The sequence below is a fragment of the Ochotona princeps genome, chromosome 3, assembly GCF_030435755.1.
Source record: "Ochotona princeps isolate mOchPri1 chromosome 3, mOchPri1.hap1, whole genome shotgun sequence".
In the NCBI taxonomy this organism is placed as follows: Eukaryota; Metazoa; Chordata; class Mammalia; order Lagomorpha; family Ochotonidae; genus Ochotona; species Ochotona princeps.
Genome location: NC_080834.1, coordinates 34,345,597 through 34,360,693, shown reverse-complemented (window position 1 = coordinate 34,360,693; position 15,097 = coordinate 34,345,597). Strand labels below are relative to the sequence as shown.

The 15,097-nt window shown below is 47.7% G+C and overlaps 1 protein-coding gene across 2 annotated transcripts in view; it reads left to right on the top strand.

Moving 5' to 3' along the window:
* The window catches only part of IFNAR2 (interferon alpha and beta receptor subunit 2), a 56,498-nt gene extending 46,849 nt beyond the window's left edge, over positions 1–9,649 (top strand). For both annotated transcript variants that reach the window (XM_058661699.1, XM_004588618.2), the window contains 2 exons: positions 1,879–2,036; positions 8,827–9,649. In XM_058661699.1, the coding sequence (XP_058517682.1) occupies positions 1,879–2,036; positions 8,827–9,165 (497 nt within the window). In that variant the 3' untranslated portion in view covers positions 9,166–9,649. The remainder of the gene's footprint in view (positions 1–1,878; positions 2,037–8,826) is intronic.
* Positions 9,650–15,097: the final 5,448 nt, after the last annotated feature.

The following is a 15,097-nucleotide window of genomic DNA, read 5'->3' as shown; positions in this document are numbered from 1 at the left end:
GCTCCAGGATCCAGGTTTCAGGGTTCTCGATATGCCTTGGGCAAGTGGCAGCTGGCATTTCACCACAAAGAATCCTTCAGAGGGCCTGCTCTCAGGGCCAGTGTTATGGCACAGTGGGTGTAGCTGCCAGCTGTAATGCCAACATCCCATAGGGATGCTCATATGAGTCCTGGTTGCTTCTCTTCTGATCCAGCTCCCTGCTAATGTAACAGTAGAAGATGGGCCACGTGCTTGGACCCCTGCCACCATGTGGGAGACCCAGAGGGAGCTCCTGGTTTTGGCCTGGCCCAGCCCCAGCCATTGCAGCCATTTGGGGGGGTGTACCAGCCAATGGAATATCTCTCTCTGTTTCTGTCTCTGCCTCTCTCTTCTGTACCTCTGCCTTTCAACTAAATAAATGAATATTTAAGACAAAAAATAAGTTGGTCTCAATGATCAAGATTCGTTGTCTTGGTCCCTCTCAACATGCAGTGCACAGACTGTGCTCATGAGGGTGGTGCTTGTTGGCACAGCTTGGGTGGAGGGAGGTCAGGTGTCCACGGGAGCCGGGGCAGGGGCCTGGTGCTGGATGAAGGGAGCTGGGAGCACAGGTGACCCAGGTGACATCCCAGATGCCAGCAGAGATTTTAAAAAATGGAATACTAGTTAAAGCAGTAAGAATGGATTTTGTTCAGTCACAGATGTGGTATGGGAAAGATTGGAATTCCATTTACCCAGAAGCAGCTGAGTATGTTAAAGGCAGAGAGAAAATTATACAAGTCAGGCAGGAGGGCCGGTCAGTGTCTTTGCCTTTACAGGTTTGTCAAAGCCAGGCCTCTACCCCATCCCCAAAGAAGCTGCACTTCCCGATGGTTCTAAAGGATTGGCCATGTGGTCCTGGGAAAGAAGACATGGCTGTGTGGTGGGCAGTCTCATGGGAGACTAGGGCTCCAGCGAGTTCATGGCCAGTACAATCCACAGACCATTCTGATTTCCCACTACTTTGTGGAAGGGCCAGCTGCATGTCTGGAAAAGCGGAGGGATGATTCAGGAGTGAAGCTGTCAGCAAGAGACGTTCTCAGAAAGGGAACCTCCTTGGGGCAACATGGGGTTTCTCCCGGCTGGGTCATCCCTGGAACAGCTCCAGCCAAAAGCCAGGCTGGAACCTTGACCAAACCCAAGGCTTGCCTCATCATGGCGTTGGGCAGGGTCGTTCCTGCTGGAAGCTGTGGTGGTCCTCACTAGCAAATGCTCTGCTGCGTGCCTGGGTGTCACGAGGTGTCAGCAAAGGGGGTCCCACTTGCTGCTTCAAGGTGCAAGAGCTTTATCCAAAATAAGGAAGCTCATCACTACCCTTAAAGTAAGTAAAGTGTGTCAACTCTTGCTTGCTATTATTATTTTCGTAAGACTTATTTCTTTATTTGAACAGTAGAACTAGAAAGGGGAAGAGAGAGAGAGCTTCCACCCACTGGTTTATTCCTCAGATGGCTGAGCTTGGAATTCTATCCAGGTCTCCATGTGGGTACAAGGGCCCAAGCACTTGGGCCATCCTCTGCTGCTTTCCCAGGCATATTAGCAGGGAGCTGGATCAGAAGTGGAGCAGCCAAGACTCTAACAAATGCTCCTATAGAATGTCAGTACTGAGGACAGCAGCTCTACCTGCTGTGTCCCAACCTCTTTGCTTCTTATTCCTTTTTCTGTCCATTTTCAGCAATGCCAGGAAAGGGACGATACTCAGTGACAACCTCTGGGTTCTCTCCCAGCCACTCTGGCTCTGAGAAGCCCTCTAAGATGAGCTTACCGTGTGCAGCATTCACCATCGGAGGTCTTGAGATCACAGTTGATCTGGGCCCCAGATGTGGCAAGGATGTGACTGACATACCCTGTTGTTCCCGCCAGACACTATGCCCTCCTGGATGGTGGCTGTCATCCTCATCGCCTCGGTCTTCGTGGTCTTCCTTGCCCTGCTGGCCTGCTTTGCTGCATTGTGGTGCATCTACAAGAAGACCAAACACATCTTCTCCCCGAGGAATGCCCTGCCACAGCACCTGAAGGAGGTAGGTGTGCGCAAGGCCTTGTTCCCCCTGAAGGTGATGGGGACACCTTTGCTCCTGGTCTGGTCCCCACCTTGTGCTGATCGCTGAGGATCACAGGTGGATTTGATAGAAGTCACACCATCCCCATCCTGCCCGCTTCTTCACGTGGCCTTCCATGTGTGGTCTGTCACATTCCCCCTGGTTTTATAAGGACCCCAAGGCACCACTCTGCTCTGCTCCTCCTCTGTGACTTCATTCTAGTTTTTTGTTCTTATTTCTTGTTTTTAAGATTTAATGTCTTTTTTACTTGAAAGACAGAGTTATATATAGAGAGAAAGCGATCTTCCATCCACTGATTTACTCTCCAGATAGCTGCAATGACTGGAGCTGGGTCAGTCTAAAGACAGGAGCCAGAAACTTAATCCAGGTCTCCCATGTGGGTGTAGGGTCCCAAGGACTTAGGCTATCCTCCACTGCTTTCCCAGGCCATAAGCAGGGAGATGGATGGGAAGTGGAGCAGCTGGGATTCAAACCAATGTCCATATGGCCGACCACAGTCAGAGGCTTACCTACTACACCAAGGTGCCATTGTAGCTTTAACAAAAGACATTTGTAATGACCCTGTTCTCAAATCAAATCACAGCCTTAGCTATCAGGAGTTGGAAGTTTTGAGGAGTCATTTAAAATTGTACTGTGTACCAGCGGCACAAGCTCTCTGGCCGCCCCTGGGGGGCCCACACAGGCCCAGATCATTCCTGAAACGAGCAGTGACTACAGTCCAGATACACTGCTGGCCCCTCCAGGGAGCCAAGAGGCTGTGGCTTCCACCTGCCTGGGAACAATTGCACCCAGGGACTCAGCGTTGCTCCTGTTGCAGACAGCTTGAATGTGTGGCAGGCACAACTGCAGTATCAGCTACATTGGCCTTGGTGAGGGGGATCCCCTACCTATGCTTGAGCCCACATGGAGTCCCCATACCTGGCACCATAGCTGCTGTGTGCATGAGCCCCTTGTGCCACGTGCTCTATGGCACATGCTACCTGTGAAAGTTACTGTGCATGACCCCACCACAGGCCTCTTTCCCAGATGTCTTAGTTGGGGAACCTGTTCCCACTAGGCCCCTGGCCACCAGGTTAGCCGCTGACTGCCACCTATGATTCATAGGCTAGCCTGCCTGGGGGCCACCTGATGTTCACAGCAGGGGATTTCCAAGGCATGGCCCAAAGAACTGTCTGCATGGTGTGTCAGAGGGCAGCTGCAGGCCACTTTTGGCTCACTGCAAGCAACATCCCAAGACTGGTCCCCAGGGCCCCTGGCCCCTGGCTGGTTACAGTGTGGGCAGAAGCAGAGATGATGGCACCACAGAGGTGAAATGCATGGGGGCCTGACAAGGGTCCCCTGACCCCAATTCAGGGCCCATCAGGCCTGGATGCCATCAACCTAAATAGCGCAGAAAGATTTACTAACAAGAGACAGTCTAGGAGTGAGTAGGGAATTTAACATCCAGGATATGTGTGCCTCAGTGGCCATAGGCATGTCAGGGGAGAAAAAGAGACACAGAGAGAGAGAGAGAGAGAGAGAATGTGTGTGTGTGTGTGTGTGTGTGTGTGTGTGTTTCCCCTTAGCTTTTAATTTTTAAAAACTCATTTATTTTTATTGGAGAGGCAGATTTCTGCAGAGAAGGAGAGACAGAGAAGGAAAGATCTTCCATTTGCTGATTCACTCCCCAATGTCCACAATGGCCAGACTTGAGCCAATCCAAAACCAGGAGCTAGGAGCTTCTGCCAGGACTGCCATATGAGTGCAGGGTCCCAAGGAATTGGACCATCTTCTACTGTTTTCCCAAGCCACAAGTAGGGAGCTGGCTCAGAAGTGGAGTAGCCAAGACACAAACTGGCACCCATGTGGGATGCCAGTGCTTGCAATCAGACGGTTAGCCAGTTGAGCTATTGTACCACCCTCAAGGGCAGGGATTTTAATAACAAAATGAGGATGGTTACCTAGGCATCTTACAGTAACCTTTGGCCTCAAGGCTTAAGGAGGGTGGTGGCAGTCCAGCGCTGAGCACATGGTTGCCAGGCAGATCCTTCCAAGTGCCATAGGTCTGGTTCCTGCTATCAGCTGAATCATGTGTGAAGCCTCTCAACCCCCTTTATAATTGAACCCTGAGCCCTCTCAGTCACACTGGTCAAAATGGTCACTTTGGGGCAGCATGGTCACCTAAGTGTCCCACGGCCACTCCCAGGTCCCCATTGCTCTCCGTCAGCTGTGAAACAGGATGAGGTCATGGCTGTGTGCTGCAGGTGGCATGGCCTGACCCAGAGCTCTACTGTCTACCTTGGGACTCTATTCTTGGGGTTGACAGAACTCTTTCCCCTATAGACACATCAAGCAGCTGCTGGGTCTCCTGTGTTGCCATGGGTAAGGACAGAGGAACAGGACAAAGAGGAGCAAGATATGACTCCATGGTGTATTCAGGGTATAAGCCCAAGAGGTGGTTCACTCCTGTCATACCCACAAGGGTGAACACGTGGAAGAGAGTCCCACCCCCACGCTAGCCAGGTCTTACATGGCTTGGGCAGCCAAGGGTCATGAGTGGGAGGATGCTAGGCAGGGCTGAGCTGGTTGACGCTAACTTTTTGCAAGCTAAATGGCTGAGCCAAGATGGAGCTGGTTTGAGGATGAGTGCAGGGGCTGGGAGGTCCCTCAGGGGATTGGATCTGACTTTTGTAACTTAGGCAAGGGACAAAAGTAGCCCTAAGGAGCATGCCCTTGCTCCATCCATCCTGACTGTGTGTGTACATAGGGGGATGGGGCACCAGGTTCTTTCTGGCTCCTTCCTGCTGAAGTGGGTCATTTTGTGACAATCCTGGTGGTGGCTCCTGGTGCATCAAGTTCCTGTAAGAACCGTGTAAAATAGGTTGATCATTCATGGTGAGAATGAAAGCAGTGTGATTAGGAGGATGACATCACCCATGGTGGAACAAACGAGGCGGGGCTGATTTGGGAAAAAGATTTCTATCTGTTCCACCCCTTCTCTCAGCACACCATGGCCTTGTAGTGCAACCGTTCTGATACGCTGGCATGAGGGCGTCTTGCTGCACACATCAGAACTCCTTCTTGGTGGGGATGTCCCAGCATGCCCTACCCCATGGGACCAACCCCCACCCTCACTCACCCAGAAGGTCAGGTCTCAGAATTTTCGCAGATTCCCCACCTGTGCAGGCACTTCACCACTTCCTGCACTCTGCTTGGTGAGCGCATTAATGTTGCTGACATTTGGCCTTTGTATGCATACACATCCCTTTGGGCAGGGCACCTGTCATCTGTCAAGGGTGTTTCCCAGAAAGGGACTCCAGTGAGAGCCTGTTTAGCTGTCAGTATTTCTGGAAGGTGGAGAACAAACACCACCTTCTCCAAAAGGATCTAAGCAGGTACATACCCCAAGAGAGATGTTTCAGAAGGGGCTGGAACCTTCTAGAAAGAGTGCCAGTGAGACTGCAGCATAGCACACCCAGTAGAGAATCTTCTAGAATGAATAAAGATTTCCCTGTGAGCTTAGAGTAACCAGGATCACTGCTGAACAAAGAAGGATGGGGCTTTCTGCCCTGGGCAAAATGTGCATTGTTAACTGAGAACCAAGAGAAAGCTAAATAATTCTGTGTGTGTATGTGTAAGTGTGTGTGTGTGTGTGTGTGTGTGTGAGAGAGTGAGACTGGTGGGGCATACAAGAATTCAAATCAAAGCTGAGATAAGTGTAACCTAGGAGCCTGGTAGGTTGAGCCATCACTACCCAAGCCAAGAGACCCCTGCCGCACTTGGGAAGTGGGAGCCAGTCTCGCAGTAGAAGAGCTGAGGAACAAGAGTGAAGAAGGCTTCAGGACACGCCGCTCCAGAGCATCTCAGCTTCTTTGTCACCAAATCCTGCTGCTGGGCTCCTCAGGGGCAGACATCCACTACCCACAAGCCCACAGAGTGTTTAGGGTTGAGGGTGGCTGGCTGGAGAGAAAGACTCCAGAGTTGAAATACAATTAGGAAGTTTAGCCAACATTGGTGATTCAGCCGTTGGTTTCTATCCATATCCAACCAAGATCTGTTGTAAGATTTTGTGCCTGTTCCTTGGCCCTCCCGTCCTCCCCCCTTCTCCCAGCAATATCAGAGATAGCTGGGGGCCTGTTCTCAGAATCCATAGCTTCTGAGGTTACAGAAACACCCTCCTTCCCAACATCCTTCAGTGTCTAGCAGGAAGCTGGACAGAGTCTCACTTGCCCTGCTCCAGACCCGGAAGAAAAGCTTGCTAACTAGGTTAGCTGCTCTCCACTTCCACTGAGTCACATGAGCATGAAAATGACATGAGAGGGAAACAGACCGAAACTGATTAAAGATTGTCCCCAAAGGGTTTTATTCGGAGGGCAGGACATAAAAAGGCCTAAGCTTTAAGGAATGTCTCCCCATCCAATCTCAAAGAAGGGGATCCACTGGTGGATCTACAAGGAAGAAGATCAGATTCCACAGATTCCCAGATTCCTTCCCAAGCCCTGGAGACACAGGATGATGGGGTCCTGGCCCCGTCTTCCAGTAACCCTAGCTGCAAAGGGCGAGATGTACAGTGGCAAGTGAGGGAGGCATGCTGAGGCCCCAGTGCCTCATAGAAGCCTTAGCATTAAGTATGTATTTTGTTGTTTTGTATAACAAACCATTTCAATATGTAACCACTATTTAGTATTATTGTTATTAAGATATCTTACATTCTTTTTTTCACAGTTTTCAAAAGATGGTTATGCAATCACACACTTCTAGCACGTGTTGGTACATTTCACATAGTCTGCAGCCTGGGGACAGTTGGAAATCCCCATTATTCTACGAGGCATTTCCCAGGACTGGCAATAGCCCTGCTTCACAATGGGAATGACACCCAGACCGACGCATCCTGATCATGCAAAGAAATAGCCCTCACTGTGATCCCCTAGAAAAGGAGTTGGAGCTTTATGAGCATAACTCTTTTTATCATAGAGAGATACATGTGAGACTTACTGTCTTATTCACAGCACATGTGCTCCTGGGACTGGCTCCTTTTGCTTAGTATATAAAGGCTGCAAGGGCCAGGCACAATGCAGCGTGCACCAGAACATCCTTTTCTCAAAGCCTGAATACCATCCTCTTCTATTTAGAAACCACATGTTGCTGTCCAATGCTCTGTCACTGGACATTTGAGTGCCTTCCACCTTTCAGCTATTGTTAGTAATGCTGCTACAGAGACGGGTATAAACACCCCCTTTCCAATTACCTATATACTCAGGAGCAGAATTGTTGGGTGGGGTGGTGTATGAATCTGTTTTCCATTACTATCACAAAACACCTAAGGCTGGCTGGCTTATAAGGAAAAGAGATTTGCACACCCCCCAGATGGGGAGGGTACAAGACCACATGCATAGTGCAGGTGCCGGTGAGGGCTGCATCACATCCTGGGAGAGGGCATCCACTTAGGCACCCAGAGCAGGCAGCGAGGGGCCAGGCTTCTCCTCTCTTCCTCCTGACTCGCACCAGAACTCTCCAGAGCCCCAGGAAAACTCTCCAGGAAAATGATCTACATTCCTTCCAAGGGCAGTGACTCCAATAACCTGACCTCTCACTGGGCTCCTCCTCTTAAAGGTCCTGTCACACGTGGGACCAAGCCTCAACTATGTGAACCCTTAAGCCACAGCAAATAATTCAGTTTTTCTTCCAAACTTATTTTTTTATAGATACGTCATATATACATATATATTTTTTTTCTAATTTGAAAGGAAGATTTATGGAAAAAGAGAGATCTTCCATCAACTGGTTCACTTCCAAGTGGGTGCAGTGACCAGGGCTGAGGTCAGGATGCTGGAGCTTCCTCTAGGTCTCTCATATGAATGTAGGGGTCCAAGGACTTGAGTCATCCTCTGCTGCTTTCCCAGACACATTAGCTGGGAGCTGGATTGGCAGTGGAGCAGCCAGGACTTGAACTGTACCCAAATGGGGTGCTGCGTAGAAGTTTAACTTACTATGCCCGGGCACCAACCACCATATTTTTGTTTATTTGGTAAACAGAGAGAGTGAGAAAGAGAGCTCCGATCCACTGGTCCACTCCCCAAATGAGTGCATCGGCCAGGATTGGGCCAGGGCTGAGGCCGGGAGCTGAGAAATCAATCCAGGCCTCCTATTGGAGTGTCAAGAGCGCAGTGACTATAGCTGTCACCTGCAGTCTCCAAGGGTGTGCATTAGCAGGCAGCTAGAATCAGGCGTGGAACCACGATTCAAGCTCAGGCCCAGGCTCAGTGTCCACCCTGGCAGATACAGGTTTGCTTTTTTGGAAGATTATTATACTATCATACTGTTGCTTTTTTCTTTTTAAGATTTATTTATTTTTATTGGAGAGGCAGATTTACCAAGAGACAGAAAGATTTCCACCCACTGGTTCACTCCACAATTGGCCACAACACCCAAAGCTGAGCCGATCCAAAGCCAGGAACCAGGAGCTCCTTCTGGATCTCCCATGCGGGTGCAGTGTCCCAAGGCTTTGGCTCTCCTCTGCTGCTTTCCCAGGCCACCAGCAGGGAGCTGGATGGGAAGTGGAGCAGCCAGGACACAACCCAGAGTCCTTATGGGATCTCAATGCTTGTGAGGGGTGGGATTAGCCAATCAATCTATTGCACCAGGCCCCATTGGCGCTGTTTAAGAAGAAAACTGCATTTTCCATCTGGGAGTGCTGTATAAAATCCCTTGTAAATTTGGAAGAAGAAATGGGGAGACTGATAATCAACAGTTTGTTCTGGATCTTTCCCAGTTTCTAGGCCACCCACATCATAGCACACGTCTGATCTTCTCCTTCTCACTGGCAGACGAGAGTGAAGTTTTTGACAAGCTCAGTGTCATCACAGAAGACTTGGAAGGCAGCAGGCAGCATCCCGAGGACAGCTGCAGTGTTAGGACCCTGTTGGTGCAGGAACACCCGGAGCTGGTGCCACAGGAGGTGGACGATCCTCACTCCCTGCCTCTCCCAGACTCCCGGCAGGACAATCAGAGGGATACAGACGGAGCAAGAGCTGCAGAGCCGACCCCAAAACCGGAACGACCAGTGGATGGACCTGTCCCCACAGCCACAGAGCTGGGTTTTACCAGCTGACCGCAAAATGACTACTTTCCCGAGGCTCCGACCAGTTCTCAACAGGCCGAAATCCAAGGGTGTCCTTTCCAGCCCCTGCGAGGCACTCCATACGAACGTGTTTCCTTTGTGTAGACCACTCTCTTCTGTGAGCAAGGATGGAGATGCTCCAAGCCCTACCACGCTGCAAAGACGGATAGCAGGAATCCACAACCTCCGCCCAGAAATGGTTGCAGGACACTTGGCAGGCACAAACTTCCTGGGTCCTCAGAAGAGGACAGGATTTACATTTCTGCCAAAGTGTGTTTTGTATGCTGCGGGTGCTCTATTGAAGTTACACATTCCGCATTTAGTCTGGATGCAGTGATGCCACGCTCAGGTCACTGTTAACCACAGAGCGAGGCTCTGGGTTTCACCTCATTGATATCCCGCCTCTGGTTGGGTGCTGTGCTGGGTTTAGGGTCCTTTATTTATTTTTTTCTTTAAGGATTAATTTTATTTGGAAGCTAAAGTGAAAATGTGTGTGAGAAACACTAAGAGAGAGAAAAAAGTCTTCCATCTACTTGTTCACTCCCCATATAGCTGCAAGTGCCACATCTAGCCAGGACCAAAACCAGAGTCCTCGAAATCCCAGTTGGTTCTCCTGTCTGGGTGGCAGGGGTCAAGTTCTTGGGTCATCTTCTGCTTCTTTGGAAGTGGAGCAACTAGAACTCAAACCGGTGTCCCAGTGTGTGATGCTGGTGTCCCAGGCAGCAGCTTAATGTGCTATGCCCCAGCCCCTCAGTGCCCATAAGCACTCAGCCAGGCAAGCCTGGAGGAGCAGAAGGTCTCCGGGGTTTGAATCCCAATTCAGAATTCAACTAGGCAGTGGCCTCTGTGCCCTGTCGCCTACACTTGATTGGACAGCGACAGTCATCAGAGCCGCCTGCCCCTGCATGGGCGCACAGGGAACTGCAGCTGTGCTTCCAACACCAGTCACATATGTCACCTCCACCAACTTGGGTCCCCAACCAATGCCCCTCTCCCTGTGCCAGATGGCCCAGCCAAGCAGATTCCAAAAAAGCCCCAGCATAGAGAAACACTTTTCTGGAACTGGCCTTTTAAAAAATGAAACACCTGAGGGTCAAGGATCGCAAGTTTATTGGACCTGATGCTCATTTTAGGGTTCAGTGTTTTTGTTTTTTAAAGATTTAATTTTTATTGGAAAGTCAGATTTACAGAGAGAAGGAGAGACAGACAGTAAGATCTTCCATCCACTGGTTCACTCCCAAATGGCTGCAATGGCCAGAGCTGAGCTGATCTGAAGCCAGGAGCCTCTTCTGGTTCTCCCATGTGGTGCAGGGGTCCAAGGCTTTGGGCCATCCTCTACTGCTTTCCCAGGCCACAAGCAGAGAACTGGATGGGAAATGGAACAGCCAGGATATGAACCAGTGCCCATATGGGATCCTGGCACATGTGAGGACTTTAGCCACTAGGCTACTATGCTGGGTCCTAATGTTTTAAAAGTTATTTTCAATGGCCTAGGAGAGCTATCACCAGTATGGTGCCTGGGGCCCCAAGGGTCTATTCCAATCTGTTGCTAAGAGGCACATTTGTTCTCTTCCCCACTCAAACTCCACCTCCCTGAATGTGAGGCTGCTGGGAGTACACTTTATTATTATTATTTAAGATTTCTTTATTTTAAAGGCAGACAGAGAGAGAAAGGATGGACAGATCTTTCATCCATTGGTTCATCCTCAAATGGGCACAAGGGCTGGGGTTGGATGAGACCGAAGCCAGGTCTACCATGTGGGTACATCCACTGCTACTCTCCCAGCTATATTAGTGGAGCGCTAGAATGGAAGTGGAGCAATCAGTATTCAAACTGGCACCCATATGGGATGTTAGCACTACGGTTGGAGGCTTAATGTGCTATGTCACAGCACCAGGCCCATGGGGAGAGTTCGTTTGAGTTCTACCCATTGTGGGTGCACATAGATTGGGAGAGAAGAAAAGGAGCCACCTCATTCTTCACCCTGCTTCTTGCCTTGGACCCTTGTCCCGTCTGCCTGTCTTGTATTTCAGTCTCTTCATGTAACTGAGAACTGTTCCATCTTACAAGCATGACCCTGTCCCCTTCCTGAGTGTCTTATATGCCATGTGCTGTTCCCCAGTACCCCCATGCTGCCTAGCTATAGATTTCCTCTCAACTTCGAGCTGGAAGCCCAGGGGACACAGCAGCAGAGCCCAGTGGTCAGCTCACATCCCATGTGGCCGAGACAAGGCAACCAGTGGTCAGCTCACGTCCCATGTGGTCGAGGGACAACTGTGGACCTGCTGCAATTTTGATGACACCTTCACTCCAGGACATGCCCCAGGCCAAGGAGAGTGGGAATGGCAATCTATGCAATGCTGCTCAGTGTTTCCACAGGGACATGGGATGTGCCACATCTGTCATCATTCTTTTGGCCAAAGACATGGCCAAGTGCAAGGTGAGCAGAATGGGGGATATGTATTCTTTCCCGGAGTAGCAGGCAGAATTGTGTTGTTTTCTTACAGAGAAAGATTTACAGAGAGAAGGAGAGACAGAGAGAAAGATCTTCCAACAATGGTTCACTTCCCAAATGGTTGCAATTGCTGAAGCTGAGTCATTCAGGAGCTAGGAGCTTCCCCTGAGTCTCCCACAGGGGTACAAGGCTTTGGGCCATCCTTCGCTGTTTTCCCAGGCAAGAAAAGGGAGCTGAATGGGAAGTGGAGCAGGTGGGACATGATCCAGCACCCACATGGGATGTTGATGTTTGTAGACCAAGAATTAGCCAGTTGAGCCATTGCACTAATCCCAGGAATGAGGAGCAATCTTTAGAAGCAATTATTGTATTCTGCTGCAGACCAACAAGTGACCAGATTTGGAGTAGGACGGAGGGCGGGGGTGCAAGTGAGAGCAATTCAGACACATGTAAAGGGAGTAAGTGAGCTGGTCAGGACAGGACTGTTAGGATTCTCCAGGGAAGCATCACCCATACGGTGGGTGAGTGTGTGTGTGTGGATAGGAAAAGAATCGGTTACTTAGTTTAAAGAATGTGCTTAAGGCTGTTGCTGTGATGCAGTAGGTTGAATGGCTGCCTGTGTGCCACCATCTTACCCAGGTGCCCCACTTCCCATCTAGCGCCCTGTATAACCTGGAAAAGCAACAGGGGAAAGCCTAACTCCTTGGGACGCTGCATCCATGTAGGAGACCCAGAAGAAGCTCCTGGCTCTTGGCTTCAGATCATCGCAGTTCTGGCCATTGCAGCCATATGGGGGGATGAACCATCAGATCGAAGATCTGTCTCTCCTTCTCTTTGTAAGTCTGCATTTTGAAATCCAAATAAAGCTTCAAAACAAAACAAAACAAACCTTCAACTAGCTGAGATACACAAAGGACTATCCACTCCAGGTCTACTGATTTAATCTCATCTGAAAATTACCTTCCAAATAGCATCGTGACTGTTGGTGGACCATATAATAATGGACAGCCAACCCACACTGACACATCAAACCAACTAGCAGGGAGAGGGTTGATGTGTGACTGCTTTTCCGGAGGTTTTTTTTTTTTTTTTTTCATTATTTGCTGTATGGGTAGAAATGCAATTGACTTTTAAATTGTGTCCTAAGGTCATGTTAAGTTTAGTAGTTTTGTAGAACCTTTTGTTTTTTGCTTTTTTCCTACAATATATGTTGTTTGAATAAAGGATCCTTTACTTTAAAATAAGGATATAAATAATTATCTAGGGCACAATCCAGAGAAACCAAAAAATAGAAAATTTAAGCAGATCAAGCAGATAATATGCAAAGGATAGAATAAAATGATCTGGTACCCGTGCAATCAGAGTCCCAGACAAAGAGGGAAGAAAGAAGATGGCAAAACCAACATTTGAATACTGGAAAAGAAAATGGCTGGTGAAAGATGCAGGATACAAATTTAGAAATCCTAAAACCCCACAGGGATAAGTAAGAAACCACATCAGAGCAAAACTGCAGGGCACAGAAACCAGAGGGGAAGGTTATCTTCAAAGGAAAACAAACTGGTGGGTGATTACAGAATTCATGGAAGCCAAAAGAGGGTGGGCCACCCTCCAGGTGCAGCAGAAACTTTCACAATTGTGAACCTAGAAGAAAATACCTCTCAGGAAAACAGATGAAGATTCAAAGAAACAAATCGAGGGAGTCTGACGTCAAAGACCTTTATTAGGTAGAGATCTGAAGGCTTATTTCAGGCAGGAGGAAATTGATCTTGGATGCAAACTGTGATATGAAGAAGAAACACATGGGAAAGAACCAGGAAACATGCTGGCTAATCTAAAAGAATCTTAACTGTCAGACGGTAACTTCAAACCTACTATATAACATGGCAATCCTAAGGATTAATCACGTATTGTATTCTTGAAAATCACTGTTATTAAGTGTTCTTACACAAAAAAATGTATGTGAACTAATATATATATCCATTGGCTCCGTTTAGTCAGTCCACAAGGTGTACATATTTCAAAATCTCAAGTTATACCAAATCAATACAGACATCATTTGTCAATTTAAGAGCATTCATTTAAAAATTTAAGCAACAGCGAGCTTAGGATCCAACTAAAGCACCAAAAAGGAAAAAGTTGAAATTAAATAATTTGATTAAAGCTGTTGTGTGTGGAAAAAGCTATAAACGCTGCTAATTTGAGGATGGATAAACAAAGCATGCTACAATTTCTAAAGTACCTCATTACTATAGAAAGGTCTCTTAGTTGGAGGGAGAGGATTGTGACCCAAGGAACACTGGGAAATACCTGCCAGTAAACAAAACATGCTACAATTTCTAAAGTACCTCATTACTATAGAAAGGTTTCTTAGTTGGAGGGAGAGGATTGTGCCCCAAGGAACACTGGGAAATACCTGTCAAAGCACATTTGGTTTCCCAGACGACTGGAGAGTGTACTGGCATCTAATAGGCAGAGGCCAGGGCTGTCATTGAGTATTTAAAAATGCACAAGACAATTCATAATAAAGCATTATCCAGTCCAAACAGTTAATATTGTATAGATTGAGAAACCATATAGTACAGAAAAAGTGTAAAAGAAAAATTACTCAGGGGGGCAGAGTTGTGATTTAGCAAGTTATGCCTCCACCTACAACACCAACATTTCGTATGAGTGCTACTTCAAGTCAGGTTGTTCAGGTCTCTGTCCAGCTCCCTGTTAATGCGCTTTGGAAAGCAGCAGACAATAGCCCACATGCTTGGGCCCCTGAACCTACATGGGAAATCTGGAAGAAACTCCTGGCTCCTGTCTTGCTTGGCCCAGTTCCAGCTGTTGCAGTCATCTGGGGAGTGAACCAGCGGATGGACTATCCCTCTGTCTTTTCTCCTCTCTTGATAATGCTGTCTTTCAAATAAAATAAAAATAAATCATTGGGAAGAAAAAAAATCATTCATCAAGAGATTATTCAAATAAGAAAGGAAGGCAGAAATCTTAGAAAAAGGTAAAACAAAGAAAAAACTAATGTAATGCAATAAAAACAAATCCAATGACAAAAACACTAGATAATTTAGTAGAAAACAAGATTATTGGATGACACTTAAAAAAATAGTAAAATTTTAACTGTTTTCAGAAGATTGACAAAAACATTCAGATATAGATTTAGAAGTATAAAGGGAACAAAAGACACATAAGAAATGTTCTAACCAAGGAAGTTGATGACACCCAATACAAACCAAAGCCAACCTTAAAAACGTGAACTATTACTAGAGTTAAGAGGACCCCTCTATATTCATAAAAAGCTTCAGTTCTCCAATAAGATAAAAGTTGTAAACTTACAAGCACTTAACAGTATAGTTTCAGACTATATTAAAATTAACCCAGCAAATGGAAGAACTAGACAAATGTACCATTCTTTTTTTTTTAAGGTTTTATTTATTTTTATTGCAAAGATATACAGAGAGGAGGAGAGA